General features: G+C 37.3%; 2 protein-coding genes and 1 long non-coding RNA gene across 8 annotated transcripts; 1 reads left to right on the top strand and 2 right to left on the bottom strand.

Annotated features, from left to right (window-relative positions):
* Positions 1-146: 146 nt before the first annotated feature.
* On the top strand, positions 147-3,819 carry LOC146461450 (uncharacterized). 3 transcript variants are annotated; one of them, XM_085086897.1, is made up of 6 exons: positions 147-307; positions 618-659; positions 798-839; positions 982-1,023; positions 1,734-1,878; positions 3,706-3,819. In XM_085086897.1, the coding sequence occupies exons 1-5, from the start codon at positions 205-207 to the stop codon at positions 1,856-1,858; spliced, it is 354 nt and encodes a 117-aa protein (XP_084943023.1). In that variant the 5' UTR covers positions 147-204; the 3' UTR covers positions 1,859-1,878; positions 3,706-3,819. The 3 variants fall into 3 exon arrangements, with proteins under 3 accessions (XP_084943023.1, XP_084943025.1, XP_084943024.1); XM_085086899.1 differs by lacking the exon at positions 982-1,023; XM_085086898.1 differs by lacking the exon at positions 618-659 and having other exon boundaries at positions 150-307.
* Positions 3,820-8,031: 4,212 nt separating this feature from the next.
* On the bottom strand, positions 8,032-22,168 carry LOC146461448 (uncharacterized). Of its 3 annotated transcripts, none has more exons than XM_085086865.1 (4): positions 21,798-22,168; positions 18,988-19,044; positions 18,159-18,281; positions 8,032-8,097 (listed from the first exon to the last, which is right to left on the bottom strand). In XM_085086865.1, exons 1-3 carry the CDS (start codon positions 22,045-22,047, stop codon positions 18,163-18,165), a joined length of 426 nt encoding a protein of 141 aa, XP_084942991.1. In that variant the 5' UTR covers positions 22,048-22,168; the 3' UTR covers positions 8,032-8,097; positions 18,159-18,162. The 3 variants fall into 3 exon arrangements, with proteins under 3 accessions (XP_084942991.1, XP_084942992.1, XP_084942990.1); XM_085086866.1 differs by lacking the exon at positions 8,032-8,097 and adding an exon at positions 16,640-16,745 and having other exon boundaries at positions 18,988-19,038; positions 21,798-22,162; XM_085086864.1 differs by lacking the exon at positions 8,032-8,097 and adding an exon at positions 16,640-16,745 and having other exon boundaries at positions 21,798-22,157.
* On the bottom strand, positions 9,165-12,596 carry LOC146461449 (uncharacterized). 2 transcript variants are annotated; one of them, XR_014857399.1, is made up of 3 exons: positions 12,432-12,596; positions 10,956-11,012; positions 9,165-9,289 (listed from the first exon to the last, which is right to left on the bottom strand). It is a non-coding gene; the product is annotated as an uncharacterized LOC146461449 (long non-coding RNA). The 2 variants fall into 2 exon arrangements; XR_014857400.1 differs by having other exon boundaries at positions 10,956-11,006.

Below are 22,168 nucleotides of genomic sequence, written 5' to 3'. Positions count from 1 at the left end.
TTTCGTGGGCAGTCAGTTAGAAAATGGTTATGTCTTGAGGGCACGATAAAATTATCTTTCCATCCAGCAATTACTAACAGCTGTGAACAAGGTGACATTTAGCAATTTTAAACTATAAAAGGCGGCATCACTCCAACCAAATTATTCCCACTTCCGTTGTAAGTTACGGCTTGCGAAGCTGATTAACGGTAATCTAGTGTTGCAATGAACTCTGTGAAAGCAATCACCTTCGTGTTTCTTGCCGCGATCTTTGTTGCTGAAATTCAGATGAACGCTGCTGCGTCGAATTCTCTGATGGAAATGTTGAGTAAGTAACAGTAAAACTTGATTAAAACACGTTTAAACTGAGACTGTAAACCTATTTCAACAAATAATAAAGTAAAAAGGATATTTAAACTTGTAATAGGCCCCAATTATGCGTGAGAAAACGCCTTCGAGCAAGTAACGATTTCTTTTTGTTTTACTTTTAATTGGTTGGGAATGTGGTGTGAACATCATGATTTAACCAAACACAGAGCATAGTAAAGCAGACCTTAAGCTAACGTGAAATTATTTTGGATCTCTGCAATACAAACTGTTTATTTTTAAACTAATAAAAACTGTATTTCTTTTTAAAGGTATGATGGATGATACAGAAAACGACTTTAAGTACCCTAAAGGTGACAGATTAATAAATAAAAAAACTAATATTAGGTAGCCGTGGGGATTTTCCGTGCTTTTCGGTTAAATTATTTTGGATTTCTGTTATACAAACTATTTATTTTTAAACTAACAAAAACTGTTATTTCTTATTAAAGGTATGATGGATGATGCAGAAAACGACTTTAAGTACCCTAAAGGTGACAGATTAATAAATAAAAAACCTAATATTAGGTAGCCGTGGGTATATATTTTCCGTGCTTTTCGGTTAAATTATTTTGGATCTCTGTTATACAAAGTATTTATTTTGAAACTAATACAAACTGTTATTTCTTTTTAAAGGCATGATGGATAACGCAGAAAACGACTTTAAGTACCCTAAAGGTGACAGATTGATAAATAACAAAACTAATATTAGGTAGCCGTGGGGATTTTCCGTGCTTTTCGGTTAAAAAATTGGTAGCTATCAAGTAGCTAATTTTCTTTCAAATAATTAAACTCCCTCAAGAATACCAATCTCATGGCGATATCACGAGAATTTAAACATGAAAAACCAGTAGAAATAAGTTATTAAGTATTGTAAACTTCAAAGATGGGCCCAACTTTTTAAGGCAGAATTCGACTCCGTCTCTGAGTCATTCTTAGCCAAAATCTCTCATTATTAAAAGCTGCTTTTTCTTGCAAAATGAAATCAACAAGATTTAGCAATATTACTTTGCCGCTTTCAATCAAAAAAGTATGCCTGTTGGAAAGGAAAATATATAAATAGTGGTAATTGAACGTAAGTCGAGGGCAGTTTGGTCTGAACTCATATGCGTGACATCATAACAAGTATGATTTCAGACCAAAATTGCACGACACCTATCTCGAAATCACACAGTTTCTTTTTTGTCAGTATTAGTATTTTATTTTTATTACTTCATTTTCATTTTCATGGGCTAAAAAAGGATGCGATTTAAGGCAAAAAATTGTGCGATTTGTGAATAAATCGCACTGTTGAGAGCCGATCAGATTGCAAGGATCATCAGTGATTTCAAAATGAGTGTAATAATGCTAATAACAATACTTATAATTACTCTTGGTTATTTTCACAGGCTGTCGCAATGTCTTGTCCTTGAGATTTTGCAGGCGGGTGAGAAGATTTTGTACACCAAGCAACAGGAACTTTAAATTTATGAAAACAAACTGTAAATTTACCTGTGGTGTTTGCCACTACTGATATAACTTGATACAGTCCAGGTAAATATTCATCTTGTTGGTATTGGACATAGTTAATTGAGGGACTGGTTATGAAACTTTGCCATGAAAACAATGGTGCTGCAGTTTATGTTGGAAGGGCCGCGACCGTGCACAATCCTTTGTTTTAACGTTCACACCACAGTTGAATATCTTAGCAGGAACGTTTCTATTGGTCAGTTGTTCCAACACATTTCAAAATCTATTGTAGTTTGTGCACGGTCAAGGCCAAAATCGCTAACAAAAACATATAACAAAGGAGTTTGTCAAGCTTCATAACCATTGCCTTTCATTAACTATGGTATTGGACGACGTGAAATAAGTTGGCGGGTATTGTAAACCATTTGGTACATTACTTGCAAAACATTTCGGACGATTTTAATTTCGGACGAAAAAAGTGTCCGATACTTACAGTACAGAATACGTTCTTTCTTGGGGACGCCATCACATGTGTTCAAGGCCAACATACATGATAGAGCTAGAACTCAGATTAGGGTTTGTTCGTTCTTTTCATCACTAGAAAGAAAAATGTTTGTAGTTGTTTTTTTTTATGAAAAACATAATGCGGATGAATTCCTTTCCGCAGTACACAGTTAATATATTTTTTATCCTAGCCTAGTTTTATAATATTTGCATTGGCAGCGCCAGTCAGTTAATAGTCGTCTTCTGCTTCACCACCAATAAACACAATTGAAAAGTCTTCTTCGTTGTCACTACCATGTGGTTCTTCTTGATCTGTAGCTGTCAGTGATTGCGGTGATTAATCAAGAAGCTCATAGTCCTTTTCAATAAGCTCTTTGAGACGAATTAAGAAAAAGAACCGCTTGCTGTTTATTTTAAACGTAGCTCTGAGGACTATATCAAGTCCTCCCTTTGTAACTAGGGAAGGCCTATATATACTATTCATACTCAACTATTGCATCGATACTGCCCCCGTTATGTTGAAAAATGTACACAACAACAGCATCGGCTACAATTGCAAGTCTTTCTTTGCTCTTCATCATCCAGACGACAGCGTACTGTGTTATTTTCTCGTTGGTGTATCTGTGAAACCTTGAGGGTGCCGTAAAACTGTATTTTTTTACAGATGTTGTCTCAGTCTAATTAGTGTTTTGTAGGCGTGAATTTCCTTTAGCTATATTTCAGGAGGAAAGTGTCCGAACTTTTTGCCCGAAGTTTGTCCGAAATTTTTTGCAAGTAATGTAATCTATTTCCAACTCTAGATTGGGGTCTCTTTATGACGCCAACCTTACAGCGATAGATGGTGATATTGATGATGATGATGATGATGATGATGATGATGATGATATGTGTCGTCGACATTATCATTATTTTTATAATTATCATCATTATCAATATCATCATCGTCCTCTGCATCATCATCATTCCTTTAAACTCTGCAACTCTGTTCCTATTTTTAAGCGTAAACTTCGAGCCAACTTATTCGCCGCTTTCCTTTCTAGTCTGTCTTAGCTTTTATATAGAGTTTTTATCTTGTTATTTTTAGCGACCATTCTTTAGCTTAATTTTTTTTTTCTTTTCTTATATAAACCATTGCATCATTGTAACTTTTGGATTTACTATCGTTTTGACCTATAATCTTGTAAATTGCAAACTGTACAGTTGAATTTGCGCCATATAAATAAATATCATATTATTATAAATATTATAAATTAATTATTATTGTCACTGAAAAGCCCTTTTACAGGGAGTGTCATTAAAGTTTGTATTGCATTGCTATAGTCGTCGTCATGCTTAAAAAAGTAAGAATTAAAATTATTACACAATATCTCACATAAATTTATTTCTACCGTCTTGTTTATTCAACAGACAAAATCTCAAGAAATCTTCGAAAGCCTCTGGCTGGAAATCTATGAGGCGAAATAAACTATAAGTAATAAATCGTGGTTGAACGTCAATAAAATTGCGAAAGTCTTCCTTGAATTTTTCCATTCTGTGTTAATTTAGTTTGCCCTTCCAAACTCTGTCACTGCCCAGTACCCCTCCCTCCCCTCCCACTACTGTTTGTATGATTTGAATTGTTATTTATTATTACTGACTGGCTTGAATCTTGGGCAATATTGTCCATGTCCGAAACGCGAGGTTAATTTAATCTGTAAGCTCTTGCTGGATAGTTCAGTTTTCAAAAATGCTTGTTCGAGGGAGGGGCTTTATCGAGGAAATATAGTATTTATACACCAGTTAGATTAAGAAGGAGATTTGGAGTATAGCGTTTCGTCTAAACAAACCAACACAGCCTAATTTCTGCTCGAATCATGTATGTAATTACCGACCTTCAAGTCAATAACGTAGGGACATAAAAAAACTATAAAATGAAAAAATTCTCTACGTTTGATTGCAAAAAAAATTGGAAAGACATACTTTCCATTCAGCAGAACGTGTTTTTCTGTAGATTGATGATGGGCCGTGCAATAATAATAATAATAATAATAATAATAATAATAATAATAATAATAATAATAATAATAATAATAATAATAATATTATGAAATAACTTTATTATTCACAAGAATAAAATCTACTAGATACAGTTTGAATTCTATTAAAACCTGAGTGATTTTACAGTTTACTGTCATAGAATTGTAAAATATCAACTTCATATATAAAAGCTAATTCATATGGGTTTGGTTCAGAAGATAAAAGAACAATTTCTACTGATGTAATAAAAATATATATACCCTCATAATAAAAATGTTCTAAATAAATGCCCAGTCACAGTGTTTCCAATCATACACTAAAAAATAGTTCAGACTGACAAAAAAAAAAAGTCACTACTTAAATTCTGGCTTGCGCACTTTCCGATGTAATGTCAATGTCAGACATATTGGCTACTCTTCTCTCTGTCCTGGTTCCTCTGAGACACAGCAAAGCCGATCGTAGAATAGCAAAGGATACCTTCGCCCTTATCCAAGAAATGGTTGTAGCGTAGTCATCTCCTTTCTTTAACGCAAGTAGCTCTGCAAGGCGGCTATGGAATCTCTTGCATTCATCGGCCATTCCACCTGTACTTGTGTAATAATAATAATAATAATAATAATAATAATAATAATAATAATAATAATAATAATAATAATAATAATAATAATAATAATAGTAATAATAATAATAATAATAATAATAATAATAATAATAATAATAATAATAATAATATTTATACAGGGAGCCCACATCACGAAAGTGATATTCAGTGCATGGGGCCCTATAGATTGAGAAAAAACTACATAATGCCTTAAGAACTTAAAAATTATTTAAAAATTCCAATTTTTTTTTTAAATAGAAAATACAAAGACAACAATAAGGAATAAAAATTAGGAATAAGAATTAAAAACTAGCTAAAAACACGCTTTTCGATACTTTAATTACTATGCCTTTGAAAGACTGTTCTAAAAGGTTCCAATCCTTAATACCCTGGTAAAGGAGTCTTTTCTTTCTGTAGTTTGTTCGGAGGAGTAGGAGACGGAAATCATTCTTTCTCCGGGTATTATAGGAATGGATGTCACTGTTCCTAAGAATATTAAAATCACAATCTACGAGTCCATGAATAAGCTTAAAAGTGATCACGTATCTGTTTACAAGGCGACGTTGGGACAAAGTTGGCCAGCCAAGTGACTTGAGTACATCGGTGGATGAGGCATAGCCAGGCAAATCAAGGATAACTTTGCTGCCTTATTTTGCCGAATCTGCAAATCGCCCATTAGTGTGGGGTTGTGTTGTGTTTGTCACCCCAGATAGCATCAGCGTAGTCGAAAAGGGGACTAATCAAAGTGTTATACAGTGTAATCCGTGCATCTAATGGTGATAGAGGCTTGACACGTTTCAATAGGCCAATCCTTTGATTCACTTTGGCAATTAATGAATCGATTTGCTCATTCCAAATCATGTTCTTGTGAATTATCTCGCCTAGATAATTGATCGAATCTCAATTCTCAAGGCAAACATTATTTTTCAAAAGCTTGACACCTTGGCTACTTTGCAATTTAAGATTGTTGCCAGACAGTACGAATATAGATTTAGACGTGTTTAAAGTTTAGGTTATTGTTATCAAACCAATGTGCTAAATTGCCAAGGCCGGCATTTAGGTACGATTCAATTTCGTGGCAGCTTTTCCCAATTAATATAGTATAACACAGTGTCGTCTGCATACATGACAAGTTTGCAGTACTCCAAGCAGTGTGGAAGGTCCTCCTGGAAAGGTCGTTTACGTAGATTAGAAATAGAAGTGGGCCAGGGATGCTCCCTTGCGGTACGCCAAGGCGAACTTCGTGAAAAGGGGACAAACAGTTTAAAAGGGGACACACAGTTTAATTTGATGAAATGATTTCAAAGAATTGTTAAAATATCTCATGAAGTTTTTCAGGTTGACACCACAAAAGCTTTGTTGATTGTCTCTGCTGACGTTGGGGTCTCGAATGGGTTTTTTTCACTGCTATCGTGGGCATTATATTCTGTAGTGTAATTTTCGCATTTGTTGCACTTTGAAAAAATAAAAACCTATAAATGGTCCGATACATTGTTATGTAACTGAACGCTAAGATTTGATTTCAGAGTATTGGGGATTATTGGAGTCAAACATACAGCATTTGTATTGCAATTCTATATATTTTATTTACCATTTTGCACGGCTTTAGATGTTTGTATAAGCGATTTTCACGATGATATTATTTTACTACAGCTACGAAAAAAATCCTCTTCGTTTTTTCCTTTCTTATTTAAATTTTGAAATCCCATAGAGGCCTGTTTAGATAGGAAATATCCCTAATTTGCAAGAGAAAACAACAACTCAAGGATTCTGGTAGTTGAGGTAAATGACGCCTTCATAAAATGTCCTCTTGGCCATTCTAACCGAAATCTTGATCACAGGACTGATTACAAAATTTGAGATTTTTGTTTCCATATCATCATTGTGACCGGATATACGGATATTACCAAAAATTTGATATCCAAAAGCAATAACTGGTTTAAATTTTACATCGATCTCCCTGAGAAGAACTAGTTCTCAAACGCGGTTTGAAATGTAAGGTACGGTCTCCTAAAAATGATATTCGCCAAATTATATCCCAAACAAACTTATTAGACGGTGGATTAACTTATTAGACGGTAATTAAAATTCGCACACAAAACCACTTCAATTTGTATGACGCCAATTAAAATCTCGCCAATTAGAATCTCAAATTATGCAAGCATTTAACAGCAAATTAACAGCAATTAGCAGTAGGGATACTTTCTTGGTTGGAGCGTAATTGAGGGTAATTAAGACAAATAGGCATTTTATTTTTATTTAAGTTTAATCCGACAAACAGTCAACGGAGAGCAAGCCGCTGAAATCACCGATTTAATGGATGTTTTCAAGATACGTCGAGTCTTTATTTTTCTTGCTTTCGCTTTATCGATCCAGTCTTACTGGAATATTGTTGTTGCTGAATCCGGCGCGGCCAACCATACTCTGAGTAAGTACGATAAGTAACTAAAGGTATTAGGAAAAAAATCAAGCCCTTAATTCCCCACGATGGCGGATTGTGCAAATTAACTGACACTTGAGTATAGGACGTCACCACGTGCATCGATCGACGTCTAAATACATTTTTGGATTTTAAGAAAGAAAGAAAAAACGCTCTTTAATTTTGAAAATTGCCAGAAATATCCATTCCCACCATCTAATACTAACACGAAGTACAATTTAACATCACTTTATAACTATCTTCATAGTTTTCACGTTAAAATTGTTATACATTCTTCTGTTCTCAAGTTATAATTTTTTAATTAGCAATTCTTACTATAGTTTCCTTTGAATTCAAATTCGCACTTTGTGTTTAGCAAAATTCTGATGATGAGAGTGTGTACTGTACTGTCGAAACAATTCAAAACTAAAGATTGTTGTTTGCTTTCAGATAAAATGTTAACTTGGCTTCCGGTTTCAAAACAATTTTGAATCGAAACATTTGATAATTCCAACACAAAGTTCTATCGTCATAGTGTTAATGATCGCTTTAAGACGTTCAAGGCCATGAGTATTTCCGCCTTCTCTGCCTAGCAAAATTTCAGGAGGGTAGAAGAACTAAATCCAGGTTTGAAAACAACACAGACAATGAAGCGGATTTGTCTGAAGCGATAAAATATTTTATTTCATCTTGCTATTTAACTAAACTAGTCACTGTCTTGGGATTTCTTTGCCACAATTTTTGTGGACACCTGAATCATCTCCTGTTGAAAACAAATCAAACAATATATATCAGTCACGATGCGCTGTGGAAACAGAAAAAAACTGGTTTAAGAATGTAACCGGTACGCATGCCTGCCTGAATCAGGTTCCACTGACTTTAAGCATAATCGATTAATGAGCGCCCTTTTCAACATCATGCGGTCAATTAATAACGCTCAAAAACGCATGCTCAATAGACATCATTACGAGTCTTTAGTAGATGTCTGAAAGTGTAACGGAAAAGGACCCTCCACCGTTCCGTGTATTAGCACAGGATCTATTTTACACGTTTGCCGTAATGCGAATTTTACTTGAAGCTTTTCGGTTAAAACTAAGTTTAAGACTCAATCAGATCAGAATTCGAGTGTCGGCACCCAGGGCGGAAAAATGCGAGAGAACAAGTCACGATTGGTTTGAGTTTTTGCTTCTCCGTTTGGTTGAGAAAGTGGCGCGAATTTTGCTAATGACTAATCATATGGCACAACAAAGCAAAATCAAGGAATGCGAAATCACTTTGGACACTCATTCAAAACCGCTCTAAAGCCCTGGTCAAACGGCGCATTATAGTCACTGATAGTTAAAACTCGCACGCTCGTTTGACCACCAACTATGATGGGCTAGCATCGACTATCATGACTATCATTCACATCGAGCGTGTTCAAATTCTTCATGATAGTTGTTCCCGTTTGACCACGCGCATGGTACTCGATGATAGTTTTCGATCAGCTGTTTTCTCTACCAGCGCTCTCTAGATTCATTTTCCGTTCGTTCTTCCAACAACTCGAGGAAAACAGAGCAGGGTGCTGCCCTCCTTCGCCGCGAAAAATTCATCCATGTGAAGTTTTGTTTGCGATGTTGACACTCGGCGGTTGCCTGACACTAGGGGCTACTACGAATTTGTTTGAGCCGTTTGACCACCCGTTTGATAGTTGATAATAGTGGACGATAGTTTTGACTACCATCAACTATCATCGACTATCAGGGCTTCTGCTCGGTTATTCAATATGTCACTTGTAGCAAGTGTGAGGACTCATTTCTTTTTTACCAAAGAAAAAATTAAAGTTCTTTACCTCCGTTAGCACCAGCCACAGGTATGGCTGCACTTGCCTCTCATATACTTAGAATTTTGATTGTTATGGAAACAGTAGTCCTTGAATCGTTTGCAAAATGCTTCGGAAAATGCGTCACGGCAATCTATGAATAAAGAAAGAGATGGAAAAAGCGGTATTGAAACAATAATGACAGTAACGCGTCTAAAACAGACACTTCAAACGGGCAACTTTCAGTCAAACAAATAAATTAAAACAAAACAAGCTAAGCGCTCGAGTAGGAAAAATTATGCGAGAACGTATAGCAGATAAACACTGAATGAGGAGAAAAGGTTAAAATTTCCTCACCCTACGGCACACTTGATGCCTCAGTTCTCAATAGCCCATTTTACAGTTATGTGCATGGTAACCTGGCCTTGGATTGGAAGTGAGGCTGGGGGTGACCTTGTTTCGATACAAACCTCACTGTTTTTCATATGTTATTACAAACTAGTTAGCATAAGAACAGCATGATCTACATATGAAAAGCAGTGAGGTTTGTATCAAAACAAGGTCACCCCCAGCCTTGCTTCCAATCCAAGGCCAGGTCACTAAGCACACAACTGTAAAATGGGCTATTACACATAATGGTTTGTTTTAGTTAATTGTGCATAATAATAATAATAATAATAATAATAATAATAATAATAATAATAATAATAATAATAATCTAATACTTTTATTACGCAGATTAACAAATAATTTGATCAAATGCGCATTACAATATGAATAAATCTGAAATAGGAGTGAGATAATAATAACAGACATAAATATGGCTAGTAAATACTAAAAAAATCTAATATAACGACTAATATAATACATACATAAGAAATACAATTGTATTAAAAAAAATAAGAGCAAAACAAAAGCAAAAGCAAGCTAAGACCAGTTCAGTTCGACTAAGGAGTTGAAAATGCCTTAGTAAAAAAATGCACTTTAAGGTGACGTTTAAAAACCTCAATATCACTCTTGCATTTAAAGAGGTTAACGGTCTTGGGTCCAGAACGCAAACTTTATCGGTAGAAGTTGCTTGCTATACAAATACACGGTGGTGAAAGTACAGTGATCTTAACCAATGGATTTATCTGCTGTCTGTGTGCATCAGTATTTGCAATTAAAAGTTTTCACGTCAAACTGATCCCACCACCTTACTTAACACAATTCTCTTGAGTTATGACCTCCCAGAGGAAAAAAAGGCATTAGGATTGGTCTTGAAAGGTATTTTAGAAGAAAATCGGTAAAGGATTGAAAATCGATCCATACGCACAGGTGCTGTCTATAGAGTGTTTTCACATGACGTCACGGCGGCCATGTTGGTGTCCCAAACTAAACCTCTGGGAATTGAACTCTATTTTTATGTAAATACTTTCTTTTGTTTCAGTAAACCAATATGGCCAGTAGTCACGTGAATGAAAACACTCTATAGTACTGGCCCCAGTTGTTCAAAGGCAGGATAACTTTATCCGCTGGATAAGGCACTATTTGGGGTCTAAAATATACTTCACGTTAAACGTTGTCCAAGGTTTTCGTACACTCCTAAACTAGACTGTGGTTAGAGTGTGCCTATTCGCTTGTACACGATGAAATACTGAAATCTTTGCACAGATTGAAACTGTCGTATAGTGACTTATCCACTGGATAAAGTTATCCGGCCTTTGAACAACTGGAGCATGGAGGGTTATCCGGCATAAAAATTCGATTGTGCTCAAATGACATTTTAGGTGGTACGAGTTTAAATGATTTAAATAGTTTACAAGCGAAGGTTTACTAACTTTCAACACCACGACGGTCAAGAGACACATCTGTTTCCCCGTCGACGTCGACTTCGTCTAAAAATTAAATGCAAAAACTCTAGTCCGTTAGGAAGCCAGTAAATATCGCTAATTAATTAATTAATTAATTAATTAATTAAAAACTGGATCATTGTATAATGCAATTCCAGGGTTTTGATTGGCTTAGCGGCCATGGTATATGAGCCATTATACCATGCCCTAGAGGTAGCGACCATAAAATTAATTGTTTTTTGGTTGCTCTTGAAAAAGGAAATCAGCCTGCTCAAGGCCTACAAACATTACTTGATTGTTAAAAAAAAAACCCAATTATTTCACTCACGCCTGTTGGATATGAGATGATTATAGCCACCTCGGCGCTATGGGCATCGTTGGCTATCTATCATCTCATATCCAACGCGCGCTGGTGGAATAATTGTTAATTGTATTACTTACATGTTGGCCTATTCGCTAAGCATGCAACTGTTTCTCAAATTGCACAGGACGTATTGCCATCCATAACATAAACAGCTGATTGTTAAGTTGTCCTTGAGTAGGATCAGTTTGTCAGTCTGAATTGTCCTTCAGTTTCTATTCTTTTGTCTGTTTGTCTGTCTTTCTTTCTTTTCAAACAAAGCGCTTTGGGCTTCGTGCACCAAATACAGTAATTGAAATTTTCATTTTAAGCCCCCTCCACATAAGAACCTATTTAGGCTAAAATTTTAAGTTAGGTTCTTATCAGTGGGGTTGCTGTGAAAGTGTAAGATCATCATCTTTTTAAAAGTAACTTGACATAACTTTTTTTTTCTTTCAAGCTTAATTACCATGTTACCATGTCTATTGTGTTTGCCACTATACTGTATTATGAGATGATATTTATAATATATATAGTATATTCAAATGGAATTCATATGAAAATATAAGAACCTATTTTAAGAACCTTGGTAGCCTAAATTTGCTTTAAGTACCATTTATATAAGAACCTATTTAGGCTAAATTGAATATTCAGGTTCTTATTCGTGGGCTATTACTGTAGCGGATGTTTCGAGTGTCGCTGGAGTCGTGTGTCTCAAAAATGTGCCAGACAGATGTTTTTATAAAAGTGCAAATGAGAAATATTAAATATGATGTAAATTTTTGGTCTTCCTTCTGGTCAAGCCTTGGAAACGTTTTTCTGGGCCTTTCCCAAAACTGTGGCAACCCTAGTAAATATCTCGTTATGAACAATTGTTGTTTGTTACTTTATGGTTCGGTCCAGAAATGATTTCTTCCTTTTGCCTTGTTGTCTTAATAACCGGCAATTCAGTTTTGTTTGAAAAAAAAAAAAAAAAAGGCTTAATATAATTCTTCAGTCTTTCTGGGACACCAACACCAAAAGGCCGCTTCCTGAGTCACTATACTTTACGAGAGACGTTCAACTAATTACAGCACGTTTACTGATAGACATCGGGAGAAAGGTTGGTAACTACCCACACTTACCCAGAGTATTGTCAAAAACAGGACTGGCTCCAACAAAGGCTGACTCAAACTGAATCACTGCGGCCAAAATAAGAATAAGAAGAAGCACTTTAGTAGAAGCCATTAAATTGGCGGATGATTCCTTCCGATACTTGGTTGTTGACGAGCAAAACAGGCACGCTATGCTGATCGAATGATCTGTCTTCAGAGGCGTCTCTTTTTTTCAAAATCACCAACAGTCCCCCACTGTTTATTCGGTGAGGGTAAAACGCGGAATGAGTTTGCGGAATGGCATAATAGCCCTTTTCACGGTTAACTCTGCTCATTTGAATTACAATGAAATCTAGCATGTATGTGAGGCAATTTCGGGCTATTTTGTCGTTTTAGCCCGAAATTGCCTCGCATCCACGTTGGATAACATTGAAATGCAAATGAGAAACATTAACCGTGAAAAGGGCTATTGTGCAAAATATGATTTATGCGGGGAATAAATTAACTAAAGTCAGCGCGCCATGTTTTCGCGCCAATTTTGTAACGACCAGAGCGGCAGCTTTTTGATGTTACGGACTCTAGTTGAATATTAAACAACGAGACAACAAATAGAGGATTAGATCGCCTGATCGCTGGCTAGGAAGAAGTGGGGGTGAAGAAATCGATGAAAACTGTTTATAGTTGTCGCATTCAAGGAACTATGCATAGTTGTAAATCCTTATTACATGGAAATTAAAATATTGTTTCATTTTCACATTTCTCCTCAGGTCTCCTTGCGACTTCGGTTGCCTAAAAGAACGTGGTAGCGTGTAGTCTTAACAGGACAAAAAAAATGATCCTTTACCGAGGGCAAACAATAAACATTTATCTCTTTTATCTTCTCTTAAGCCCTCGATAAAGGATCAATTCTCTTACCCTGTATGCTCAATGATTCATTTATCATGAGCGGGCCAAAATTCAGCTGAATTGGCGCTGAATGACTAACATTGAGATCTGCAGGGTCTGAACAACAATTTGACCAGAATGTATTTGTGATAAGAATAGTTTCGTGAACGAGCTTTCACACAACCTGTCGATAATAAGACACCATAATTTTTATCTGCTTTGTTGTTATAGGGCTTTCTCGCTATTAAATCTGAAGGTAGTCTGGGAGGTCTGGCACTGAAAGACCTTGAAGACGGAAATGTTAAGTTCGATAACGCGTAACTGAACTGGCATATCAATTGTATTAATCGCCGTATTGAATAGCTAGCTAAGCGGCTCAACAGTGACTTGCAAAGGAAAACGTGCATTGTTTTGCTGCCCGTATAAAAGCATTTAAATCATAGCTACTGATTTCGATCAAGAAAACACAGAGTTCGAGTAACAAGTTGAACTGTCATAAAGCTTCTTTGAGTAATGAGAGGAACAACACTGTCAGGACTCGAACAAATACACCTTGGTTTTAGGTACAAATTGCTTTTTGTAATATCTTTCTAATCTGATATCTTTTTTGTGTAACCGAGCTCCCGACCGTTTGTTATAAAATTTATTTTTGTATTAAGCCGGAAACAATTAGGAAAATACAAAAGAACTGACAGCTGTTACGAACTAAATCAATTAAGATAGAAAAATTAACAGTAGGGATACTTTCTTGGTTGGAGCGTAATTGAGCGTAATTAAAACAGATAGACATTTTATTTTTATTTAAGTTTAATCCGACAAACAGTCAACGGAGAGAAAGCCACTGAAATCACCGATTCCATGGATGTTTTTAAGGCCCGGTTCATACGTCGAACTTTACATGAGCCGAACCTAATAATTTGGTTCGGCGCATGTAAAGATCGACGTATGAATCAGTTACTGATCGACAGATTTGTATTTGGGTCGACCCGCCGTTCTATTCGACTGCGCCAGTCGAATAGAACGGCAAAAGTTCGACTTCGATTCAGACGTCGAACTTTTCATGTGCCAAACCAAACGCATACGTTAGGTATAAATTATATAAATTATATCTATCCCAGAGGTCTGCGCGTTCCATCGACCTGGCATGCGCAAAGGACTTCATTCTGAACAAGATGGCGGGAGAAGAGGAATGTGCTTGTTCTTCTTGTTTCGAAACAACTGAATATACTTGTCTGAGATGCGAAAGATTAAAAAAAAAAAAAAAGAATCCATTCTTGAAGTGCACACGCACTTCAAACCGACAGAAACTTTCCAATACAGGCTATATCAAAGGCGAAGCGTCAAGACTTTTCAGAACAAAATCTTCAAAAACAACATTTGAAGAAAACATTACTCTATTCAAACAGAGATTACGCAATAGAGGTTAACTCGATAACCTTATAATAAAACTCTTTCAGAAGTCAACCTCCGCGAAAGAATGTCGGCACTACAACACAAACTAAAAACCCGCAAAAACATTTTGAAGTTTGTTATGGAATATCGCCCTTCTTTGCCTAACCTAAAACAATTCAGATGAGTAAATACAGGACGCATAATCAGGGATGAAAACCGTAAGCGTGGGGTCCACGCTTACCCATGAGTTGTACCAAAAAAAATCTATTTTTAGAAAAAAATTGCCCCTCCCCCCTTCTCACGTCATAAACCCGCGTGAATACACGCAAATTTGCGTGGGGCTACTACCTTATATGTGACACAGAAAGCAGCTGAGAAAAAATTCACTAAAGATAAAAAAGTCCTTACCTGTCTGAGTACATGTCCGTAGAGTGTAAGCTTTTTTCATTCATTTAACAGTAGCAACGCACGCAGCGCCACCGTTTTGGCGCCTTTTTGACTTTACTGTGAGAGTCATGTGATCTATAGGCCGCCTATTCCAACTTTTCCCGTCTTCTTTCAATTGTTACCTTTTCTTTGTGAGAGTCTAATTCCTTAAATGTGGGCACTGAGGAGATATTCCCTGGCAGAATTTTAAAATTTGGACGCCGTTTTGAACAGGTGGAAAAAAATTTCAATTTCTCAACGCGCGATCCTGGCCGTTTACACGCGTGTGCGCACGCGCGTATGGCGCAATTTTTTTCTAAAAATAGATTTTTTTGGTACAATACATGGGGACAGGCCCACAAGTCAAATTGGCATCTCGTTACGGTCTCCATCCCTGATTATGGCTCCTGGTAAATGACACTTGATAGAAAATCTGCCTCTGCTAAGGGAGATCTACAAAGACCGTTCCTTATACTTTCTTACAGAAAAGGGAGATCTTTAAAAGACGTACTCGTGAGAGTAAATTAGCTTTGAAGGTCACATTCTTCCCATCTCGCCCAGTAGGAGCCATGTTTGGCCTGTCTTTATTATTTTACCAAACAAGCTCTTCCATGTCAGAATTCATCTTTCCCGCCATTTTGAATCTTGTTGAGTAAAAACAACAGCCGCTGACCACGAAAATCTACTTTCTCACTTTAGCTTTAATTAAGTTCGGCTTCAGTTAGGTTCGACGTCTGAATCAACTGCCGAACTTAATTATTTGGGTCGACCTTAATAGGTATTAGGTTCGGCTCATGTAAAGTTCGACGTATGAACTGGGCCTAAGATATGTTGTGTTTTTATTTTTCTTGCTTTCGCTTTATCGATCCAGTCTTACTGGAATATTATTGTTGCTGAATCCAGCGCGGTCTGCCATACTCTGAGTAAGTACGATAAGTTAAAGCATCTAAAAGCATAAGGAAAAATCGTGTACCTCTCCAAGATGGCGGATTGTGCAAATTAACTGACACTTGAATATATGACGTCACCACGTGTATCGATAAACCAACCCAATCTAATACTAACACGAGGTACAATTTAACGTCAATTTAAAACTATGTTTATAGTTTTCACGTTAATTGTCATAATTTTCACGTTAATTGTCATACATACTGTTCTTATAAGTTATGATTTTTTCATTAGCAATTCTGACTATAGTTTCCCGGACAGATGCTTTGAATTATAATTCCGCAAAGTGCGGCGCACTTTGCGTTTAGCATAATTCTGATGATGAGAGTGTGTACTGTCGAAACAATTCAAAACGAAAGATTGTTGTTTGCTTTCAGATAAATTGTTAACTTGGCTTGCGGTGTCAAAACGATTTGGAATCGAAACATTCGATAATTCCAACACAAAGTCCTTTCGGCGATATATGTTAAGGATCGCTTTAAGACGTTCAAGGCCATGAGTATTATTGCCTTCTCTACCTCGCAAAAATCTCAGGAGGGTAGAAGAACTAAATCCAGGTTTGAAAACAACACAGGCAATGAAGCGGATGTCACTGAAGCGATTCAATACTTTAATTCATCTTGTAATAACTAAACTAGTCACTGTCTTGAGATTTCTTTTTGCCACAATTTTTGTGGTCACCTGAATCATCTCCTATTGAAAACAAAACAAACAATATATAGTCAGTCACGATGCACCGTAGAAACATCTGGTTAAAGAAAGTAACCGGTACGCATGCCTGCCTGAATTTTCTGCTGACATTTAAGTGAGCCTACAGTGTCAAAGCATAATCGATTAATGAGCACGCATTTCAACATCATGTGGTCAGTTAACAATGCTCAAACGCACGCTCAGTAGGCATCATCACGAGTCTTTGAAGAGTCTGAAAGTGGATTTATTTTACACGTTTGTTTGTTAGATTGTTTGAAGCTTTAGGGTTAAATCTAAGTTAAGACTCATTCAGTTTAGAATTCGAAGTCGGCACCCAGCGCGGAAAAACGCGCGAGAACAAGTCACGATTGGATTAAGTTTTTGCTTCTCATTGGTTGAGAAGTGGCGCGAATTTTGGTACAACAATGCAAAATCAAGGAATGCGAAAATACTTTGGACACTCAATTCAAAACCGCTCTGAAGCCCTGGTCAAACGGCGCGTGATAGTCTTAACACAACATACGTGTGGCTTTACAATCAATCAGGAGGAACCAAGCAAATTACAGATTACGAATCAAATAGTCAATGATAGTTAAAGCTCGCGCGCTCGTTTGACCACCAACTATCGCGCGCTATCATCGACTATCGTCAATTATTAAAAACTGGATCATTGTATAATGCAATTCGAGCGATTTGATTGGCTTAGTGGCCATGTTATATGAGCCATTATACCATGACCGAGAAATAGAGAACATTAAATTGTCTTCTTATTGCTCTTGCAAAGCGAAAACAGCAAAATCTAGCAAAATTTCTTGATTTTTTAATAAAACAATTATTCCACTCGCGCTTGTTGGATATGAGATGATTATAGCCAACTCGGCGCTGCGCGCCTCGTTGGCTATCTATCATCTTATATCCAACGCGCGCTCATGGAATAATTGTTAACTATCATTCACTTTGAACGTGTTCAAATTCCTCATGATAGTTGATGATTGTTGTTCCCGTTTGATCACGCGCATGACAGTCGATGATAATTTCGATTAGCTGTTTTCTCCACCAGCGCTCTTGATTCATTTTTCGTTCGTTCTTCCAAGAACTGAAGGAAAACAGAGCAGGCTGCCGCCCTCTTTCGCCGCGAAAAATTCATCCATATGAAGTTTTGTTTGCGATGTTGACACTTGGCAGGTGCCTGACACTAGAGGCTCACGGTAAACTATCGTCAGCTATTTCGAATTTCTTTGAGCCGTTTGACCACCCGTTTGATAGTTGATAATAGTGGATGATAGTTTAACTACCATCGACTATCATCGACTATCATGCGCCGTTTGACCAGGGCTTAAGCTCGGTAATTCAATATGTCACTTGTAGCAAGCGTGAGGACTCAGAACTTTTTGACCAAAGAGAACAGTTCTTTACCTGATTAGCACCAGCCACAGGTATGGCTGCACTTGCCTCTCATATACTTAGAGTTGTGATTGTTATGTCCACAGTAGTCCTTGAATCGTTTGCAAAATGCTTCGGAAAATACGTCACGGCAATCTATGAATAAAGAAAGAGATGGAAAAACGGTATTGAAACAATAATGGCAGTAACGCGTCTAAAACAAACACTTTAAACGGGCAATTTTCATGCAAACAAATAAACTAAAACAAAACAAGGTAAGTGCTCGAGTAGGAAAAATTATGCCAGAACGCACAGCAGAAAAATACTGAATGAGGGGAAAAGGTTAAAATTTCCTGACCCCACACACTTGCTGCCTCAGTTCTCAGTCACACATAATGGTTTGTTTTAGTTAATTGCGCATTTAAAGAGGTTAACGGTCTTGGGTCCAGAACGCAAACTATATCGTTCGTAGGTGCTTTCTATAAAAATACATGGTGATGAAAGTACAGTGATCTCAACCAATGGATTTTTTGTGTGCGTCAGAATTTGCAATTAAAAGTTATCACGTCAAACTGATTTTACTACAATACTTTACATGATTTTCTAAAAATTATAAACTCCCAGAGGACAAAAGGCATTTGGATTGGTCTTGAAAGGTATTTTAGAAGGAAATAGACAAGGATTGAAAATCGATCCATATGCACAGGTGCTGTCACTGTACCCCATAGCTTGCTGTGTACAGCATTACAGAACTATAGTACTGGAGGGTTATCCTGCATAAAAATTCGATTGTATTCAAATGGCATTTTAGGTTGTACGCGTTTAAATGATTTAAATAGTTCACAAGCAGAGGTTTACTAACTTTCAACACCACGACGGTCAAGAGACACATCTGTTTCCCCGTCGACGTCGACTTCGTCTAAAAATTAAATACAAGGTTCTAGTCCGTTAGGAAGCCAGTAAATATCACTAATTGTATTACGTACGTGTTGGCCTATTGGCCAGGCGTGCAACTGTATCTTAAATTGTACAGGATGTATTCCCATCCATATCCCAACACAACTGATTGTTAAGTCAGTGTCCTCGAGTAGGATCGGTTTGTCAGTCTGAATTGTCTTTCAATTTCTATTCTTTGTCTGTCTGTCTGTCGTTCTGTCGTTCTGTCGTTCTGTCTGTCGTTCTGTCTGTCTGTCTGTCGTTCTGTCTGTCTGTCTGTCGTTCTGTCTGTCAGTCTGTCTGTCTGTATGTCTGTCAGTCTGTCGTTTTGTTTGTCAGTCTGTCTGTCTGTCGTTTTGTCTGTGTGTCTGTCTGTCTGTATGTCTGTCAGTCTGTCGTTCTGTTTGTCTATCTGTCTGTCTGTTCAAACAACCCATTTTGAGCTTCGTGCACCATAGCGGATGTTTCGAGTGTCGCCGGAGTCGTATGCCGGACGGTCTAACCCTTCGTATGTCTCAAAATGGACAGCAAAGTACTTTTCTTTAAAACTGTGCCAGACAGTCTCAAAACGATGCAAATTGCAAATGTTTTCCGTTCAGTGATTTTGGTTTATTTGTTACATATGTTTTTTATGCAGGTGCGAATGAGGATTTTAAACGATATTAAATATTAAGTAAGTTTTTTGCCTTCCTCTAGTCTTGGGAACGTTTTTCTTGGCTTTTCCGACAACTGTGGGCAACCCTAGTAAATATCTCATTGTGAAGAATTATTGTTTGTTACTCAGTTTATGGTTCTCTAGAGATGATCTCTTCATTTTGACTTGACAAACGGAAATTCAGTTTCGTGTGCAAAAAAAATGCCTCTTCCCAGGCCACCTTAAGGCTTTCTTGAGTCAACATAAGGCTTTTATGCGAGACTTTCGACTGGTTAAAGCAACGGTACAGGGGCGGATCCAGGGGAGGTGAAATGGGTGAATTTTCACCCCCCTTTTTTTGAGCCCCCTTCCTTTTTTTTTCCTTATCCGTCAAATATTGAAATAATATTTGATTTCTCTAATTGAGGTGGAGAATGTGCATTAGCGATGACTGGTTCTACCAATCAATTTATTCATTTTGAGCCTGTTGAAATGGGGTTGACAGACCTACACGACTCCCGCTGTGTGCCCATTGTGTTGATAAAAGCCTTTATAATTTTGCTTTAATAAGCATGTCTTTAAGCGATTTCCCTTTTCTATAATAGATAAAGGGAGGTTCCTTGTATATCTCTCTTAGTAGCGGCTGGTTTTGTATTAAATGCCATTCAGTGTCCATTAGAATATTTTTCAAACATGGCAGTGATGGTTGAAATTGTGTCACGAAGGGTAGAATTTTCTTGTGCACTTTCTGTTTTTGTGTAAGAGCGTTCTTCCTTTCTGCGAAGTTAACTTCGGAGAGGATTTTGTCCACCAGGTTACTAGGATAAGCTCTCGATACCAGGCGTGTTTTAAAGTTTTTAATGTTTTCGTCAAACACTACTTTAGAAGCGTTTGTCCTCAGAAGTGCCTGCTGGGTGGCAGCTGTTTTAGTTTGTGTACTGAAATGTTTTAGTAGGTTTGTAATGTGTGCGCACGTCGAGAATCGATTCTTTCTCGAATCTCTGTCCCTTATAGACTGTTGTATCCAAGAAAGTGTTTCTTATTGTGAGACTTCAGCGGTAAACTTTATGGTAGGGTGGTATGAATTTGCTTGCTCAATGAATTTTCTATTTCTTCTTTGTTTGTATCCCACAAGTAAAATACATCGTCAATGAATCTTCTCCACATTAGTGGTTTGTGAACGCTCTGCCTTAAGATCTCCTTTTCTATAGATGCCATAAAGATGTTGGCAAAAGCTACTGCCATTTTAGTGCCCATGGCAGTTCCGTGTGTTTGGAAGGAGTTCTCCTTCAGTATAAGGCTGAGCATTTCTCTGAGGAAATTTGTAGCTATAGGAGGGTTATTGGCATGAAAGTTCTCGTATGCGTTGCATACTATAGTGATTCTTTCAGTCCTCCTGTGGGATATTCGTGTGAAGGCTAGTGACATCCATTGAGACTAGAAAAGCGTTTCTAGGCACCCTAGTGCTTTCAATAAACCTTATGAAATGTGTCGTATCTTTTAGAAACGAGTCCTGTATTTGTGCTATTGGCTGAAGTAGTTTGTCTACGAATGATGATAGGCGTTCTGTTGGGCCATCACACCCAGATATGATAGGTCTTGACTTCCGACTAATGTCGGTTTGTGAATTTTTGTGAGGGTATAAAACACTGGGCTTCGAGGCGGATTTGGTGTTAGGTTAAACCATTTAACCGTCATTTCGTCTATGCACCCTGCTTGATGAAGGGCATTAATGAGGTGTTTAACTCTCTGGGATGTGTCTCTAACCATTGGTTCGTCTAGTGGCTGACAGTTATTTCTATCATCCAATTGTTTCTGTCCGTCATTGATTTTGTTTTCTCCGTTCATAACGACGGTTGTTCTGCCTTTATCTGCTTTTTTGAGAATAATTTCTTTGTTGTTAACGTTAATAAGCTCCTTGAGAGCTCTTCGCTGCACAGACCTCAAACACCTCAACCAGGCTTTGGCTCTATAAAAAATTACATTATTACAAAAATTCACCCCCCATTTCAAAATCCTGGATCCGCGCCTGCGGTACTAACAGACACCGGAGTAAAGAAAAGCGGGCAACTTGTATACGACTGATAACAACCCACACTTACCCAAAGTATTGTCAAAAACAGGACTGGCTCCAGCAAACGCTGACTCAAAATGAATAACTGCGGCGAAAATAAGAATAAGAAGAAGCGCTTTAGTAGAAGCCATTATTTTGGCGGATGATTCCTTCCGATACTTGGTTGTTGACGAGCAAAACAGGCAAGCTATGCTGATCGAATGATCTGTCTTCTGAGGCCTCTCTTCTTTTAAGATCACCAAATGTTCCCCATTGTTTTTATTGCTTTCTTCATACATTAGATTCGTTTAAAAAGTAACCACTTTGTTTGCTAGTTGATAACGTCCGTTGGTCTTAGAGAGTGCCCCATGGAATTTCTTATTTCGTTCAGTGCAATTTCAGATTATCGTACTGAAATAA

Source organism: Pavona decussata, unplaced genomic scaffold (assembly GCF_977016875.1).
Source record: "Pavona decussata unplaced genomic scaffold, jaPavDecu1.1 SCAFFOLD_198, whole genome shotgun sequence".
Classification (NCBI taxonomy): domain Eukaryota; kingdom Metazoa; phylum Cnidaria; class Anthozoa; order Scleractinia; family Agariciidae; genus Pavona; species Pavona decussata.
Note: the sequence above shows the minus strand (reverse complement) of the source record. Positions and strands in the feature narration are given on the sequence as shown.

What these genes read in the sequence shown, in the direction of transcription:
- LOC146461450 (XM_085086897.1), top strand. Translation starts at nt 205, where the DNA reads ATGAACTCTGTGAAAGCAATCACCTTCGTGTTTCTTGCCGCGATCTTT. An exon ending in CGACTTTAAGTACCCTAAAG is followed by an intron (nt 660 to 797) that starts GTGACAGATTAA and finishes TTCTTATTAAAG; the next exon opens with GTATGATGGATGATGCAGAA. An exon ending in CGACTTTAAGTACCCTAAAG is followed by an intron (nt 840 to 981) that starts GTGACAGATTAA and finishes TTCTTTTTAAAG; the next exon opens with GCATGATGGATAACGCAGAA.
- LOC146461448 (XM_085086865.1), bottom strand. Translation starts at nt 22,047, where the DNA reads ATGTATGAAGAAAGCAATAAAAACAATGGGGAACATTTGGTGATCTTA. An exon ending in TGTTTTTGACAATACTTTGG is followed by an intron (nt 19,045 to 21,797) that starts GTAAGTGTGGGT and finishes TTTAATTTTTAG; the next exon opens with ACGAAGTCGACGTCGACGGG. An exon ending in TGACCGTCGTGGTGTTGAAA is followed by an intron (nt 18,282 to 18,987) that starts GTTAGTAAACCT and finishes CTTTATTCATAG; the next exon opens with ATTGCCGTGACGTATTTTCC.